We start from the raw sequence: 17,928 nt of genomic DNA on the forward strand, positions 1-17,928 counted from the left end.
TAACATAGCCTGGAACGTTAACATTGACGTGATAAACAGCAGGGCTTCGGCTGTGTAATTTAGCTACTGACATCCCCAGCACACGCACACACACACACACACACACACACACACCATACAGCCTCTCATCTTTGGGCCGCTAGCTCAGCTTCAACGCAGGTAGTACACAATAACTCTCACAAAGGCCGGAAATTTGCTTCTGGTGACGATAAAAATGTTCCAGCGGACTCGGTTTCCAGCGCGGTCAACGAGTCTGAGCAGCTAACTTACTGAGCTGTGACTACCAGCTCTGCTTTTCTCAGTTTACCTGCCACTAGCAGATGAGCCAGAAAGTTAAATGTGGACCCTGGGTAAATGGTAGCTAATGTTAAGTCTCAAGCCCTGTGATGTTTTGCCGTTGTGTTTTTCACAAAGACCCTGGCCGAGTTAAAGTTAACTTTGAACGGCTGTTGTGTTGGTTTGGCAGCGGTCCACTGAAAGAAATGCTAAGTTAATAGGTGTTGGCTAGCTAATCTGTGGTTAATGCTAGTTAGCGTTAATTCTCCAGCCCTGTGATGTCTCTTTTCTTTTTCTTTAGGAGTTAGAGGCCAGTGTTATTGCTGCTGCACAAGGCCTCATAAACGTGCTAGCATAACATATTCAGCAGCATCACACCCCAGCACAGCAGAATCCAGTGCAGTCACATGAGCAACAGAATCCACAAGCACAAACAACAAAACAAACAGTGCAGGAGGAGATGGCCAGGTGTTTAATTTATTTGTGATCATATGTTGGACTGATTTGATGGAAAATTATTTTTCATAATGTTGATTTGTACACTTCTGTTAACGTCCCACATGCAGGTCATTTCCTGGCTTCTTTACCAAAAGGAAAGGCAAAAACCGCTTTACACCCTTACAAACCACTCCAGGGAAGCCGAAAGGCTGTAAGCCATTCAGTGTGTATGTATATTTGGTGAATAAGGGCTGTACCAGCACGCCTTCTGCAGCTGAAGAGCTGGAGTTGAGTCAAGCAGGGTTGGGGAAGAGGTCCCTCACTTTGACGGATGATATGAGCCATGCAATGGTATTGCAACCACTTTTTAAATTTAAGTTAATCATAATTTTGGCATTACAGTCCAACTGCATGCACACTATTAAACTTGTCAATGTTGTTATTGTGATGCTATTACTATACAAAACAATTTAAAGTGTTATAAATACTTTTATTCGTTTTATTATACTGTCCTTTTCTAACTGCCTTTTCCCATTTCTGTTATTGATTTCTCAGGTAAATAAAATTCTCATTGAAGAATATCCCAAAATGGAGTGGAAGGGTGGTTGTTCTACAAGGCTTCAGGTACATACCATTTTCAAACACCTTTCCTTTGGATGGTGCAGGAACACCAACATTCAAAACTCTTTCTCTCACTTTCTGTATTTGCAGGTGGCCACGGTAGAAGAAAATTGCTTGCCATTCCTCCTGATGTAGACGGTTATACAGGTAGACTGATTCGCAGTGTTTGGTGCTGGGAAGACGACCATGTACATTGTTCCACTGCAGCAGGACCTTGATCTTACTCCACTGCCATCTGATGCCACTGAATTTCAAAAAATGCCTAAGGCTGCATGCCAAGTGTGCAAAGAAAACATGCCTCTGCATATCCTAGCATTGCACATCGAGGGTTGTATGGAGTCTGCAGCAGATGATGATGATGATGAGGTAAATGCATATAACAGAAGATATGGCAAAACAGTACATATATTTGGGAATCACAGCGTAATTAATGGTAAAATACCATCACATTGTTTTGTCTATGGTAACACTGTTTAATAACACATAAACATATCTCAATATCTTATATATAAACTATACTCCTAATGATGATAAATTTGGACTTTATGAAGCAAGAATTAAACCCTATACTGTAAGAATTGAGAACATCATGAAGTCCTCTGATGTTCCTCAGATGTTTTTTATAGACAATTGAGATAATACACTGCAAAAAAGTGTCCGGAAATTTTTATTGTTTGTATGTATGTCGTAGCATTGATTATTTCTCCTCTTATGTATTCATGGATACAGCTGTTTGTTACTTTACAGGACTGGCAGAATGAGGTCCAGGTTCTTTCTGTCACAAACTCACCACTTGCGCACCCTAACAAAGAGTCCAGAGATTGTGGCCAGGTAATGATTTTGAGCTGAGATCTTGAAAGATATGTAAAATTGCAGACAGAGACCTTGTGCAATTGATTTGAATATCTTTTGTCTACAGGATAGAAAGGAATACCCTATATGTTGTGGCTGCTTTCCATCAGATGAAATTGTTCTGCATGCAAGCCTGTGTGGGGAAAGGTTTGCCATTCTATCATGTTATTATACATTTTATTTCCCCAACATATTGTCTTTGTTAAAGCAGTGTCTCCTTGTAATATATCTACTATGCACTATATCAGGGATTTGGGATTAATTTAACTATAATTTCCATCTTTGTTTTGGCCTTCATAATGTACAAGAAATGCTGTGATAATACAAGAGTGTAATGGCAAGGTCACTCAATGGGCATCTAGGCGGACACATAGGTCCAAAATAACATCAGTAGAATGCCTTTTTACCATTGTTTTTCAGGTGTGCTGAAACATAAACATTAATATATTTTACTGAATATTACATACAAATTGAATGTGTTTTTGTTGATCCTTGTCAGTCTACAGGGCATGTTGAACTACAGTACAGACAGCTGTGTGCTACGCGAGGGAAGCGTATCTATGGCCGATATGTCTAGGTGATTTTTACCCCCATCTTTTTTCATCAGTCATTTGTTTTCCTACGGTGTCATTAAATTCAAAGTTAAGTAATTGATTTTTTTCTCTCTTCTTTTTTTTTGCTGCTTTTTAATAGTGACGATGATGTCCTCCAGTGGCTTGCAAGCCAAGTAGATGCAAGCAAAGATTTTAAGATCTGCATCACCCGGGACAACCTCATCCAAAGAGGCCTAATTCAGTGGCAGAGACAGAAGAAGGGCTCCCCTGTCAACAAACTCAATGTGACTTTCATTGGTGAAGCTGGAATCGACACTGGAGCATTAAGCAAAGAATTTTTGACTGGTAATGTATCTTTTATGACAATCTCTCGCACCAAACGCTACTGAAATCAGGTTCATAGGTACAATATTTTTTATTTACTGAACTGTGTTTTCTGTCATCATTTATTGTATTTAGAAATGATGCATGGCATTGAGAGCGATTGTTTGAGGGCAGTGGCAAGAAGGAAAGAGTCCTGTCTACTCTATGTGTGACCTAGAAAATGGTTTCTACAGGTTTGCATTGTTTCCTAGTTATCCTACATTATGCAGTTTATGCAAGTAAAAGTAAAAAGTCACAATTACAATGTCTGCACTGTTTGTTGATGACATGCAGAACTGCAGGAGAAGTGTTTTCTGTCAGCTTAGCTCAGGGTGGCCCAGCACCATGCTTCTTCAGAAATTGGTGTTACCAGTTTCTTGCAACAGGGGATTTTGATGCTCTGCAGCTGACCAAAGATGATGTGGATGATCTTGAATATGCTTTACTCATCGAAAGGGTGAGTACATCTGCTATGAACAACTGTGCAAGACTATTAAAGGCTTTTCTTAGTGTACAGTATTTCATTGCTATAGTGTTAATAAGTTTGTTGTAATTTTAGGTGGAGGCAGCAACTGATCTGACACAGTTGACAGATGAAATCGTGAGTTGTGGTTACACTGGTGTGCTAAAGATGGACCGAAAGGACAGTATCATAAGGTCCGTACTTATTTTCCAGAGTACAATTTTTATTTTTGTACAATTCATTTTGATGCACCCAGCATCAGTAGTCACTATAACAGAATAGTATTATTACTGTTTTTAGAAATGCAGCATTTGAACTTAATATAAATTTGTACAGCCTTGTCTTAGTCTTAATTTAGTTGTGTGGAAAAAAGCATGTATTTCCCTTTTTGTTTATGGGTCTTCTGCAAATCAAGACAAACTTTGTTCCCTGTTCTCAATAGAGCCATTGTTCTGCATGCTACAATGCGTCTAACTCCTATGCTTCAGCAAATTAGAAATGGGATGAAGATCTACAACCTTCTGGATGTGATTGGGAAGCATCAAACTCTCTGCTCAAGCCTGTTTGTCCCCAAAGAGGACGATGACAGAGTAAGGATTCTGGGCATTAAATCATCCAGATTTGCTTTACTGCTATGACTTGATAATATGCTTAGAAACCCTACAGGATGTAGTAGTAAAGCTGCATCTCTTTATGATTTATACCATTATCTTTTATGAATTTCTTACAAATTCTTGTATTGTGGACCTGTGGTCTTTTTCAAAGTTTCTGTGTTCCTATATGTGTAGTCAACCCTCCTCCTTTTTTTCCCCCTTTTACCCCCCCCCCCCCCCCAAACACACACACACACACACACACACACACACACACACACACACACACACACCCAGCCGGATGCTGATTACATAATGAGTATCCTAGTGCCTGAGCTGAGTGAGAAGGGAAGTCCAAGGCAAGCAAGAGAAAATGCCATCATCAACTTCCTCCAGGACTTTCTACAAGACCTAGAAATCACAGGTTTGACTTAACCTGTCTTTATCACATTTTAAAGTACTATACAAATTTGCCATGCAAACAGCTGGTACCTAAAATGAATAGAGCAGAATATGATTCCACAGTCTTTGATTAGGGAGATGAATATTAGCACTCCACCAAAAGGGACCATCAATAGATTTCCTTTTAGAAACATTAATTTTGTGGGTAGTGGCGAGTGGCAATGCTTATGGCAAAATGGTCCAGGTTTTGAACTTCACTAGAGCCTTTCTGGACTTTGCCCTCCACAGCCCAAAGACATAAGTAATAGATCAAAATACATGTTTCTTAAGAAAAAAAATAAATTCCCAGAATGCAGGAATATTGTTTAAGCTTATGTGTCCCCTCCAATGTTGAATGGAAACATATGCCTGTGGTGACAACATAGTACACTACAAATGTAATCAAATGATTTCATACTGTATACCTGGTATTCTTTTGGATTACATTATTCTAGGACTATTCCTACCTTTTTGTTTTTATCTTTCAGTTATTTCAGTGTATATCAAATAGAAATGAATGCAGTAGGGTTAGTTGAAATAGGCCTTTGGGATTAATCGCAAATTAGTAAATAGGGTTGGCTTCTTGCAGTGTTGGATTTTTACTCCATTGTAATGAAATACTCTGATTTGTTTTATCATGCAGGTCAGAATGAAGACCAGAAAATGTGTGAGCCTCTGACCCAAGAGGAGCTGCTAAGTGAAGGGCACTGGAATCAACAAAAACACGCAAGCCTGTCTGTCCCAACAGTAATGCAGTGGTTAACTGGACAAAGGCACAAGCCCCTTCTTCCATCAGAGAGGGCAGATTTTAAAATAAATCTAAGATTTGAACACCACTGTAATGAGAAAATGCCTGGTCACCACATTTGTTTCCCACTTGTAAGTGCCTGCACAAATACAATAACTATTCCTGTCGAACATATGAAAACATACACAGAGTTCAGAGATATAATGACAGTAGCAATCAGAATGGGTAGAGACTTCAGTCGTGTGTAGAGGTCATGTTTTGTGACCACTGATGTTTACTTGAAAGTCAGCCAGTATTGTGAATTTTTTTGGCATTTTTGTTAAATCTGTTCAGTGAGCTATTTGTTCTGAGAGAGTCTTAAAAATACAGATAGCATAACCCTAACTATAAAAACAGCTCAATATTACGGTTTGGTTCTTTACACGTGATTCTCCCATTGCATTGTTTTTAGTTTGGGATCACTGCTAACAATTTATTTGAAAAAAGGTAATTTAAGAACTCTGTATTTGCATTTTGTTTACAGCGCACTGACAAATGTACATGTAATATGGAACCTTGAAATGTGATGCTGTTCCTCATATTACAAGGTTACTTGTACTGTTGAAAAGTTGAAATTGTTCAGTCTTCCACATACGCATTAGTTTCAACATGTGTAAGGCAAATTCATGTCATTCAAGTGAAATCAACTTTTTGGGGGTTTGGATTTTTTACTAAATCGTCAGCAAAAATTAAATTGACAACAATAAATATGGATATAATGCGGTCTGTGGCCTTTATCATTTTTTTCATTGTGAATATTAACTGAAGTGTTTTTCTTGAGTATGTATACAGTATTATGCTGTAAAATGGAACTAATGTGCTGTTTTCCACTGAAAAGAAAAAAAAAAAACAGCATTTCACTTCAGAGTCCAACACAATACAGATGCACATTATGCAGCATCAAAGTGTTCAAATCCACATAGCTTTATTTTAAATTCTTCATTACCAAAATATCGAACATGACATACTGAGTTTGGTAGATGTCTTATGCAGTGTGAGATAACTGTCTAATGGTATTTAAGACACCAGTTTAAAATATCTGCATACACTAGATTTAAAAGTTTGGCCAATAAAATTGTGGGAGGTTACATTTGGTTGTTTAAAACAAGTAACAGCAGAATAAAACAGTGGATCTCTTTTTACCATGACAGACTGAGTTGTTTATATACTGCATAGTAAAACCTATATCCTAAACAATCTCCACAATAGTTCTGCACAAATACCTATTCATGCAAGCAATTACAATTTCATTTGTCTAAGAATCAGAAACAATTTTTTGAAATCACAAAACTGTTGAACATCTATTCTATATTGCAGACTGCATGTTATCCTGCCAAGTTTGAGTGAAATGTTACATAGTCAAGCGCAGCCTTGTAAATGTCTCTTCCATTGTCCTGGGAGGGAGTGATAGGATTGATGGCTGCCCTCAGTCCAGCCATAGCCTGTGGCCCCAGAGGGCACTGGATGGGTGGTAGAACTACTCCACCACCAGCAGCAGCAGCAGCAGCAGCAGCAGGAGCATCTTCTCTCAAACTGTCAGGATTGTCTAACAAGTGATCTTGCAAATCCTATAAATGGCAAGTAATTTTGTTATAACACTTGCCTTTTGTATACTTCACACATTTGATCTTCAAAGAATTCATTTTATTATTTATTTGTTGAGAGTATGAAAATACACATTGTCGTTAAAAACATTTTTGACTTCTGATTTGATCTATTTTTGCATTATTTGTCACAATTGTTTCAGATCTTAAAATATATGACACAATGGGTAAACCTGATTAAACATAGCTTGGATTCAACATTTTTGAGGTCTACCTCTAGATTCTCTGGAGCAGCCACAGGATACTGGAGAAATCCAATGGTCCAAAGTTGATTGGGAGTCAGGTTTTGTTCCGTTCGCAGAGGATGGTTATCCCACCCGGCTGTAAAAGTGTCTAGGTCCATTTGGAGGCGTGGTACAAATATGTACTGGGCACAGAATAACTGCAGGCTGTTGGAGGGATCAAGTAGGCACTCCTCTTCAAGACCATGAAGTAGCTCATAATATACCCTTGTTACTGCCATCCACACGTCACGCCATAAGCGCTCCACTCTGAAGGATCAAAAATACAAAAAATATTAATATTAGAATCACAGCCAGGGACACTCAGAATGTAGGTCAGACTTGGTCTCTCCTCTCTGCCTGCTTGGTGAACTGACTGACGCAACTGTCTTGATACGGATGCACTGCTATCCATTTCCTAGGTAACCCAAGGTTGAGATCATCTATATTTTGTTTCAATACAGATAGACACTCTGTAGAAAGTGTTGCATGTATTGTAACATAATAGATTGCTTCTCTATTTTTCGCTGCAAAATGTTGAATGGGTCGCCAAATATACCTGGGCTGGCCATTCATATACCTGGGTGGCCCGCCCAAGTAAAGTCTATATGTGGGAAACACTGACTTAAGTTAACTTAGGTAAGCATGGTGTCTTGATTTGAACAAAAATCTAAGACTCTTCACACATGTATAAAGTGGTGAACAATAACCTAATTTGGACACAGTGCATCTCTGTAGGCCAACAAAGGATAAATGCTTCCTGTGAGGATGTATCCTTCAGATTTGGTTTGGTACTGCAGTGTTCACTCTGTATTACTATTGTAAGTCTCCCCGGCTGGCTGTCAATAAGAATTGACTTGCTCCCAAGAATTTCTATGACAGAAATCATTTTTAAATAAATAATTTCTGGTGAAGACTGTTTACAGCGAGTCTGTGAATTATCCAAATTTACTAGGACAGAGATGTTGGTATTACGGTCTTTGCAATGCAGTTCTTTAATGCTTTAGGCATCAAAAAACAAAATCACATTCACCTCCATTGTATTTTGTGAGAACAAAAGTGTTAGTGACAGACTGACATTTCAGTAAATAAAAACACTGATGTGCGGAAAAACTGTTTTTTTCTGATTTGGGTTAGGGTTACTTAAAAGAAACACAACTTTGATTTTTACCTTTGATTATGCACACTTTTCCCAGATATGTAGCTTGCTCTGCCACAGCCACGAATAGTGAACATGTACTGAGCAATGCCGACATTTTCGACCCCTTGGTCTCCTCTAACTCTAAATTATGACATAAGAAACAGAGATAAAGTCAAATGTTTTCAGTCAATGAATTTTGACAAAAAGACAATCATGCTCTTGCTGTTTTCTTACCTTAATGGAAAGCCAAACTTTTCAACTGAGCTCATGAAGAAGCCAAGTGCTGTTGATGCCTTGTTATTATTCGCAGAACCCAGGTACATTATCTAGAGTACAGTAACAAAATACTTGCGTGAATGTGCCATACTAAATAGAATATGGTAATACTAGGCTCAGCCCCATTGCTTTGTTTTGAAAAGTGTCAAATGTTTACCTTTCGTGAATAACCATCAATTCCAGCGAAGATAACAATACCATATCTGAAAGGAAAAATAAATTATCAGAAAGTGTATCAACCCTTAAAATTATAATAGCTCTACATACACAAATCATTAAGTTGGTCAATTCAGATCTTCATACAAGGTATTTCCGGTTTCATGTTAACTTACAATGAACCCATGTAACATTTAGCATCTTTTCACTACAGAATTGCATGTTTCTTTTCTCACTGTGCAGTTATACTGTAAAAAAAAGGTTATCTTCATGATTCTGCTTTAACCAAATTACAATAAAAAAAATTAGGGTATTCAAATAGGTTTAATCAGCAAAGATGGGCAGCATCCTCCGGTATATTGTCCACAATATTAAATGGATGGTTTACTAGGGGGGTATACAAGACATCTACCATCACTTTATTAAATAATTTCTTAATTAATTAATTTCACACTGTCCAAAGAGGACTACACATTCACTGGAGACAACTGCAAAGACCTTAAAGAAAAACTGTCAGTATTCAAGATGATGTTCTTGAGATGGTCTCATAGAGTGAAGTCCAATTATTTGTAAAAGCTGCACTTTAGACGGGACATCCCCCTATAATATGATATGAGAAATGAAGCTAGCCTCAGTGTGTAAATGACTGTTTTTTCCCTCCTTTATTTCATGTAACAGTTAAACCAATGTTGTACACATAACCATGTTTCATTATGTGTGGCACAACAGACTTTTCCTGACTGTATGACATCCTCATCCTGTTTTTTTAATGGTAAACTACTGCATTTACTGCCTAACGCTGAATTAAACAACCTTAAAGAACCATGCTAAAATGATCATGGCTTCTTCAGGAATGTTCTTAATTTACAGCATGCATGCTGATCCACACAGTGTGGAATGGATTAAGAGTCACTAAGCACCAATCATTAAATAGCTACCCATTCACATGTTGAAATTTTATAGAATGGGGCACAAACTAACTGTATGTGCAGCTTAATTAATAAACTGTATTACAAAAGTTTGTTTTGTTGTAATACAGCTCCAGCAATCTATAGCCTATGCTGTAATTGCATACAACATCTACCAGCATCCCTCAAACATGAATAGAACTTATTTGTAAAAGCTCGAGCAAGACTCACTCTGCAAACTACTTCAACATTTATGCATAAAAATATATGAACATATTATAACAATATTCTTGTAAAACATAACACATACACACACACACCTGATAAGTTTGTGGTTTGTGTCCACGTGGACCAGTGAGTGGGGACCCTTGACAGAATATGTTCTTCTAGCAACACAGCCTAAACGTGCCATTCTCTCCAAGATCCCTGCAGAATCCACCCTGTGCATGGATGCTGAAACCTGCTCCCATCTGACTCGGTGTCCCATCGCTTGCAGTTCGCCCTTCATCATTCTATAGCCTATGTGCGGCAGCCTCAATTTAACTGAGCGCACAAGATTGTCCAGCTCCAGATCTGTGATATTGCTGTATGATCCCGTAACTGATAGTCCATACTCATGCATCCGCCGATATACTGTCCTTTTGCAGACACCCAGGAGCTTAGCTACACAGGGGATGGGCAACTGCATGTCGATAAGGTTTTGGAGACATTCTTTAGAAATTGCAAGTTTTGGCTGTCCCCTACCACCCCTCAGAACCTCGACATAGGTGGCAGCTGGATAACTCTCCCCTTGTAAACGAAGAAGTCTTAATAAGTCAGATAAAGCACGAACAACATCTTGAGGCAGTTCTACTACATTGGCAAAAGAGCGTACAAGTCCCACTTCATGACTTAAAACAAAGTGTAAATAATCCAAATCCACAGGCTGACGTCGAAGAACTTCCTGAAGCCTTCTCAGCATTCTCTCCATGAACTGCCTCACAATCGAAGGTTCCTGTAATTAATATTTAAAAAAAAAAAACACTAATGTGATGACACATTTATCAGCGCTCAAGTTGCCATGACAAGCTACTCTACCTTTGATCTGCCATACAGCTATAGAAATGTTGAATTGGCGCACATGTAACTAAATATTAATTACATTTAAATCAAATAATTTATGTTAGAAACCCCTCTTTCCACATATGAGCAAATGCAACACTTCAATTTTGATTTCAAATTGTTACAGAGAGGTAAGCAGAACTCAGTGCAATTCATGAAGTAACAAAAGATGTTATTTAAAGAAACTTGTCATTTCCTTGGATCGTCAGAGCAAAAAGCCAAATATATAAAAGCTAATAGGCAAACATATTTTGATTAACTTACCGTCATCTGTTGGGGTCGCGAATCTGCCATCTCTCTCAACTTCAACAACACCTCCCTTGAACTGAAGTAATATTCCGGGTTTGTGCTTGTGGATTCTGTTGCTCATGTGACTGCACTGGATTCTGCTGTGCTGGGGTGTGATGCTGCTGAATATTTTGCGTTAGCACGTTTATGAGGCCTTGTGCAGCAGCAATAACACTGGCCTCTAACTCCTAAAGAAAAAGAAAAGAGACATCACAGGGCTGGAGAATTAACGCTAACTAGCATTAACCACAGATTAGCTAGCCAACACCTATTAACTTAGCATTTCTTTCAGTGGACCGCTGCCAAACCAACACAACAGCCGTTCAAAGTTAACTTTAACTCGGCCAGGGTCTTTGTGAAAAACACAACGGCAAAACATCACAGGGCTTGAGACTTAACATTAGCTACCATTTACCCAGGGTCCACATTTAACTTTCTGGCTCATCTGCTAGTGGCAGGTAAACTGAGAAAAGCAGAGCTGGTAGTCACAGCTCAGTAAGTTAGCTGCTCAGACTCTCGTTGACCGCGCTGGAAACCGAGTCCGCTGGAACATTTTTATCGTCACCAGAAGCAAATTTCCGGCCTTTGTGAGAGTTATTGTGTACTACCTGCGTTGAAGCTGAGCTAGCGGCCCAAAGATGAGAGGCTGTATGGTGTGTGTGTGTGTGTGTGTGTGCGTGTGCTGAGGATGTCAGTAGCTAAATTACACAGCCGAAGCCCTGCTGTTTATCATGTCAATGTTAACGTTCCAGGCTATGTTACTGTTAGCCGCTGTTGTGATGTATTATTACTTGGCAGCAACAAGTATTTACAGCCAGGCCGGTGACACATGACGTTAATTTATTTTTCTGCCAAAACCGACTTTTACGGCGCTTGGCGGTGTTTATTTTGATCCTGCATTAACCACAGGTTAAGTTAGCCAACACAGCTAACGTTAATGTTAGAAACTGACATGTTCCAGCGGACCTCTACAAAAACAGCATGACGGCCGTTAAAAGTTAACCAGACAGGCCAGGTTGCATGTGAATAAACATGTAAATAGCAGAGCACCAAAACAGACTGCCGTGCGGGTTGGAAGTTCCCGGTGAACATGACATCTTAGTAAAGCCACCATGCCAGAGGCTTCCGAGCGGATGGCGGGTTCGGAAAAGAGACGTACGTCTTCAGTATGCCGATATGCAAATTATATGCAAACCACGGTCTACTTGCCCCTCCCCTCAGACCCCCCCCCTCTCCACGCCAAAACAGTGACAGAAAGTTGAAACTGAAAATCAGTGACACTGAAAAAAAACTGACATTGTAAAAAAATCTGTCACTGAAAAAAAAGTGGCATGAAGAAAAAATCTGAAGATTGTCATTGAAAAATACAAAAAAATCCCAATAAAATAAAATAATAAGATTTTCAGATTTTAATTATTTTAATTAGTTTCTTGTTTCAGTGCCAATACTTGTTTCAATGCCAATACAACTGTTTTCAATACAAATGCTTCAATGCCAATGTTTCCTTTTTCAGTACTGGCTTTGTTTTCAATGCCAATTTTTTTTTTGGATGCCAAATTTTAAAGTCACCGTTCTGGCTCCATATGTGCAGCCGTTGTCATGGCGATTAATGACTTGTCAGCACCTGTGGCACACACAGACAGCTAAGGAGAGCAGCTCACCAAAGGCTGTTTATAATGGGTTTTAACTCCTCGAACAAATGCTTCGCATGCCCAAGCCGTTGGTCCAATCAAGAAAATAAAGTGATTTTGAGAGACAGCCACTTCTCGTGAACGCACGTGCCGCGTTTTATATTTCTCAAGTCAAAAATATGGTCAGGTGAGCGAGTTTAAAATGTGTTGCACCTAAGCTGTTTCCAGAAATTTCTCCTCTGAGTTTACATGGGAGTGAATGAGAAAAAAATGGGCGCTCCCTTCGCTTTGGAGCCACTCAGCAAAAATGTGTACGTGTGAGAGATTCCATGTCAACATATCTGCGAGCAGGACAAATTTTCCTACGTTTTGTGATATAAATTGTGTCTGTACAGTGAAAATTGTGGCCATGGCAGCGAGTTAAAGACAAAAGTTTTAGACGATTTTTAGAGCCCTCTCCACTCTAGCTCACAGCATTCCGTGCAATACACACCCATTGTAAACTGAGAATTTCTCCACTTTTGCTCATGGTACTTTGAGAGGCACCGATGAAAAACGATAAAAGATATGAAAAAGATGAAAACATGAGTGAATAGATGAGACCTGTGGCAACATTTGAGAGTTGGAATGGAGTCTGTAGCACAAAGTATGGAGACGCTGTAAATGCTAGAAAAAGCCCTAAGATTGGTCTTTTTCTCCCCCCTGCTGCCATTCATTTCCTATGGGACAGCTTTGGAAGATCGTCAGGACGTTTTTCTGACATCTCACATTATGGAGGCCACAAAATCCAAACGAAGCGAGTAATGAAAAAGTTACGCACAACTTTTGATTAGAAGGAGTTGATGTGTAATCTGTGCAAGTTTGAAGTCGATAGGATAACCGCTGTATGAGAAGATGATTTTTTTAGGAAAGGCAGTTTTAAGGCAAAATCTTACTTTGAAAGGGCAAATACGTCACTTCCTGTTGGATTTAGGTCAGGGGTGTCAGCGCGTGATTTTTAGGTCTTGATGAGACGAACACGCCACTTTTGGTTTCATGTTTCTACGACGTTCCTACAGGCCGTGGCGGCCATTTTTGTGTGCCTAGGTGGCGCTAGAGAGCCCATTTTGGCACTTTAGAGGTTAATGTCACCATTTTATAAAATTTTTCACCGGTTCTGATGTGTGTGCCAATTTTGGTGAGTTTTTGAGCATGTTTAGGGGGTCAAATTCCAGTTCAAAGAGGCGGCGGAAGAAAGAAAGAAAGAAAGAAAGAAAGAAAGAAATAATAATAAACACAGCAAAAACAATAGTGTTCTCGCCTTCGGCGAGGAGTGGTCAGTGAGAAAAAATGCGGCAAAAACTATAGGGAGGGTCCTCGCCTTTGGCGAGGACTTTTTTGTGAGTAGTCCACTACTGTTGGGCCCGGTCACTTATAAACGCACGCAGCAAAAACAAGAGGGTCCTCGCCTTTGGCGAGGACTGCTCCTTGAGCAGTCCTCTGCCTCTAGGCTCGGTCCCTAAATATAGCCGCGAACGGCAATCTGCGGGTTCTAACCTGTTCCGCCCCAAACCAGCCACCGTGACCCTCACCAACCACCGTGACCCTCATCTGCCGTAGTTCAAGACGTTCTCCCCTCTGTCCCTGAAAGCTCCCATTAATACATAGTCTTTCCAAGTCACATCTAATTTTTTACCCATCTAATGGTCTTTGAGATACAGATGTGTGGCATTTATAGCGCCCCCTATAGTCTGATCTCAAAATCTATTTTTGGGTGTGTTCTTGGTCCCCTTCTGATGATATTTACCCAGTTTTGTGACGATCGGAAAAACGCTTAACATTTTACAGCCGTTATTCGCTAAGCCCCGCCCTTTCCAAGGACACTTTGCGTGACGGCAGCTGTGTTTTTTGTCCGATCTTGCTCATTTATAATAGAAATGAGTGTCTCGGTCCCCCGATACCTCATACCAAGTTTGGTGTTGATAGCACAATTATTTCAAAAGCTTATTCATTTTACTGTTTTTAACATTATTAAAATTAGCAAAAATTCTGTAAGGGCGGCATTGATGGTGCAAGAGGCTTTTTTGTAGAGGACTATCAGGAGGATGTGTGTGTAAAATTTCAAGTCAATAGCACTTGTGGTGCGGCGGACAGAGCCTTTCAAGCTTTACACTCTATGTTATAGCGCCCCCATAAGGCCGATTGGGACCGAATTTTTTGAGCAGTATTTGGATGTCCTTTATAGTCCATGTACCACGTTTCATGTCCCTAGGTCCTTCCAGCTGGTCATAAATTAATAAAACGCAAATTATGACGGTTAATGACGAATAGGCCACCCCCACTTTCACCTATCAACATGGCACTCAAGATATTAGTTAATAGCCACCCCTAGAGCATGCATACCAAATTTGGTGAAATTCCATCCAATGGTCTTTGAAATACAGATGTGTGGCATTTATAGCGCCCCCTATAGGCTGAGCTCAAAATGCTTTGGTAAGCAGCTTCCAAGTCTCATTGTGGACCCACCCACCAAGTTTGGTGATGATAGGTCAAAGGGTGTGGGAGTTATGGCCAATCAATTCTAAGCTCCGCCCACAGCAAACATGTTTTTTGACCAATCTGGCTCATTTGTAATAGAAATGTGTCTTGTCATCCCCCAAAACCGTGTACCAAATTTGGTGTTGATGGAGTCAAAACTGTAAAAGTTTATGTCATGTTACTGTTTTTCAAATTATGCAAATTGGCAAAAAATCTAGTCAGGCGGAGCTTAATGGTCCTCGAGTCTTTTTTGTAGAGCACACTGAGCTGGACCTGTGTGTCAAATTTCAAGTCAATCAGACTTATGGTGTGAGGGGCGTGGCCTCCCAAAAAAGTCATTTTTAAGCCTTAATTACAGCGCCACCATGTGGCCGACTGGGCTCATATTTTAATAAAAGTTGATGCACATCATTTACAATCATTGGGCCAAGTTTCAGGTTTCTGGCTCATTCCAGCTCACGGGAATTTGAGCTCAAGTGGCAGACAATAAAAAAAAAAAATAAAATAAATAAATAAAAAAAATAATAATAATAACAATAATAATAATAATAATAATAATAAACCGGTACAATTTTAGAAGGGTTCTACCCCTTCGGGGTTAGAACCCTAAATATAGCCGCGAGCGGCAATCTGCGGGTTCTAACCTGTTCCGCCCCAAACCAGCCATTGTGACTTTCACCACCCACCATGACCCTCATCTGCCGTAGTGCAAGACGTTCCCCACTCTGTCCCTGAAAGCTCCAAGCAATACATACTCTTTCCAAGTCACACATTTCTTGAAATCGGGTTTTCAGCTCGCCTACATGCTAATAACATTTGTGGTATACTTTCACATAGAGACTCCATTTGAACATCAAAACATAAATTGAAATTTTACCTATTGATGCGTATTTCAAAGTTTCAATAGGTATTTTATTGTTTAAGCAATCTTAGTTCCATGATCATGATAATTTTGGGAGAAATCTGGAGATAATTATAACGCTCCCATAAGGCCGATTGGGACCAAATTTTTTGAGCAGTATTTGGATGTCATTTATAGTCCATGTACCACGTTTCATATCCCTAGGTCCTTCCAGCTGGTCATAAATTAATAAAACGCAAATTATGACGGTTAATGACGAATAGGCCACGCCCACTTTCACCTATCAACATGGCACTGAAGATATTAGTTAATAGCCACCCCTAGAGCATGCATACCAAATTTGGTGAAATTCCATCCAATGGTCTTTGAAATACAGATGTTTGGCATTTATAGCACCCCCTATAGGCTGAGCTCAAAATGATTTGGTAGGCAGCTTTGAAGTCTCATCGTGGACCTACCCACCAAGTTTGGTGATGATAGGTCAAAGGGTGTGGGAGTTATGGCCAATCAATTCTAAGCTCCGCCCACAGCGAAGATTCATTGGTCCGTGACGGCCATGTTTTTTGACCAATCTGGCTCATTTGTAATCAAAATGTGTCTTGTCATCCCCCAAAGCCGTGTACCAACTTTGGTGTTGATGGAGCCAAAATTGTGAAAGTTTATGTCATTTTACTGTTTTTCAAATTATGCAAATTAGCAAAAAATCTGTAAGGGTGGCGTTCATGGTGCAAGAGGCTTTTTTGTAGAGGACTATCAGGAGGATGTGTGTGTAATATTTCAAGTCAATAGCACTTGTTGTGCGGCGGGCAGAGCCTTTCAAGCTTTACACTCTATGTTATAGCGCCCCCATAAGGCCGATTGGGACCAAATTTTTTGAGCAGTATTTGGATGTCATTTATAGCCCATGTATCACGTTTCATGTCCCTAGGTCCTTCCAGCTGGTCATAAATTAATAAAACGCAAATTATGAGGGTCAATGACGAATAGGCCACGCCCACTTTCACCTACCAACATGGCACTCAAGATATTAGTTAATAGCCACCCCTAGAGCATGCATACCAAATTTAGTGAAATTCCATCCAATGGCCTTTGAGATACAGGTGTGTGGCATTTATAGCGCCCCCTATAGGCTGAGCTCAAAATGCTTTGGTAAGCAGCTTCCAAGTCTCATTGTGGACCTACCCACCAAGTTTGGTGATGATAGGTCAAAGGGTGTGGGAGTTATGGCCAATCAATACTAAGCCCCGCCCACAGCGAAGATTCATTGGTCCGTGGCGGCCATGTTTTTGGACCAATCTGGCTCATTTGTAATAGAAATGTGTCTTGTCATCCCCCAAAGCCGTGTACCAACTTTGGTGTTGATGGAGTCAAAATTGTAAAAGTTTATGTCATGTTACTGTTTTTCAAATTATGCAAATTGGCAAAAAATCTAGTCAGGCGGAGAGTCTTTTTTGTAGAGCACATTGAGCTGGACCTGTGTGTCAAATTTCAAGTCAATCAGACTTATGGTGTGAGGGGCGTGGCCTCCCAAAAAAGTCATTTTTAAGCCTTAATTACAGCGCCACCATGTGGCCGACTGGGCTCATATTTTAATAAAAGTTGATGCACATCATTTACAATCATTGGGCCAAGTTTCAGGTTTCTGGCTCATTCCAGCTCACGGGAATTTGAGCTCAAGCGGCAGACAACAAATAATAATAATAATAATAATAATAATAATAATAAACCGGTACAATCTTAGAAGGGTTCTACCCCTTCGGGGTTAGAACCCTAATAATAATAATAAACCGGTACAATCTTAGAAGGGTTCTACCCTTTCGGGGTTAGAACCCTAA

The 17,928-nt window shown here is 39.8% G+C and overlaps 2 protein-coding genes across 3 annotated transcripts; one reads left to right on the forward strand and one right to left on the reverse strand.

The window, feature by feature from the left end:
- The first annotated feature begins 3,255 nt into the window (after positions 1-3,255).
- LOC125889103 (uncharacterized) lies at positions 3,256-5,681 on the forward strand. Of its 2 annotated transcripts, XM_049576827.1 has the most exons (6): positions 3,256-3,298; positions 3,399-3,561; positions 3,664-3,761; positions 4,010-4,157; positions 4,458-4,584; positions 5,245-5,681. In XM_049576827.1, exons 1-6 carry the CDS (start codon positions 3,270-3,272, stop codon positions 5,595-5,597), a joined length of 918 nt encoding a protein of 305 aa, XP_049432784.1. In that variant the 5' UTR covers positions 3,256-3,269; the 3' UTR covers positions 5,598-5,681. The 2 variants fall into 2 exon arrangements, with proteins under 2 accessions (XP_049432784.1, XP_049432783.1); XM_049576826.1 differs by having other exon boundaries at positions 3,263-3,561.
- Positions 5,682-6,304: 623 nt separating this feature from the next.
- LOC125889090 (uncharacterized) lies at positions 6,305-11,701 on the reverse strand. The gene is made up of 7 exons (XM_049576797.1): positions 11,060-11,701; positions 10,015-10,688; positions 8,788-8,833; positions 8,589-8,680; positions 8,385-8,495; positions 7,207-7,483; positions 6,305-6,956 (listed from the first exon to the last, which is right to left on the reverse strand). The coding sequence occupies exons 1-7, from the start codon at positions 11,087-11,089 to the stop codon at positions 6,714-6,716; spliced, it is 1,473 nt and encodes a 490-aa protein (XP_049432754.1). The 5' UTR covers positions 11,090-11,701; the 3' UTR covers positions 6,305-6,713.
- Between the last annotated feature and the right edge of the window lie 6,227 nt (positions 11,702-17,928).

This window comes from Epinephelus fuscoguttatus, linkage group LG5 (genome assembly GCF_011397635.1).
Source record: "Epinephelus fuscoguttatus linkage group LG5, E.fuscoguttatus.final_Chr_v1".
Taxonomy (NCBI): Eukaryota; Metazoa; Chordata; class Actinopteri; order Perciformes; family Serranidae; genus Epinephelus; species Epinephelus fuscoguttatus.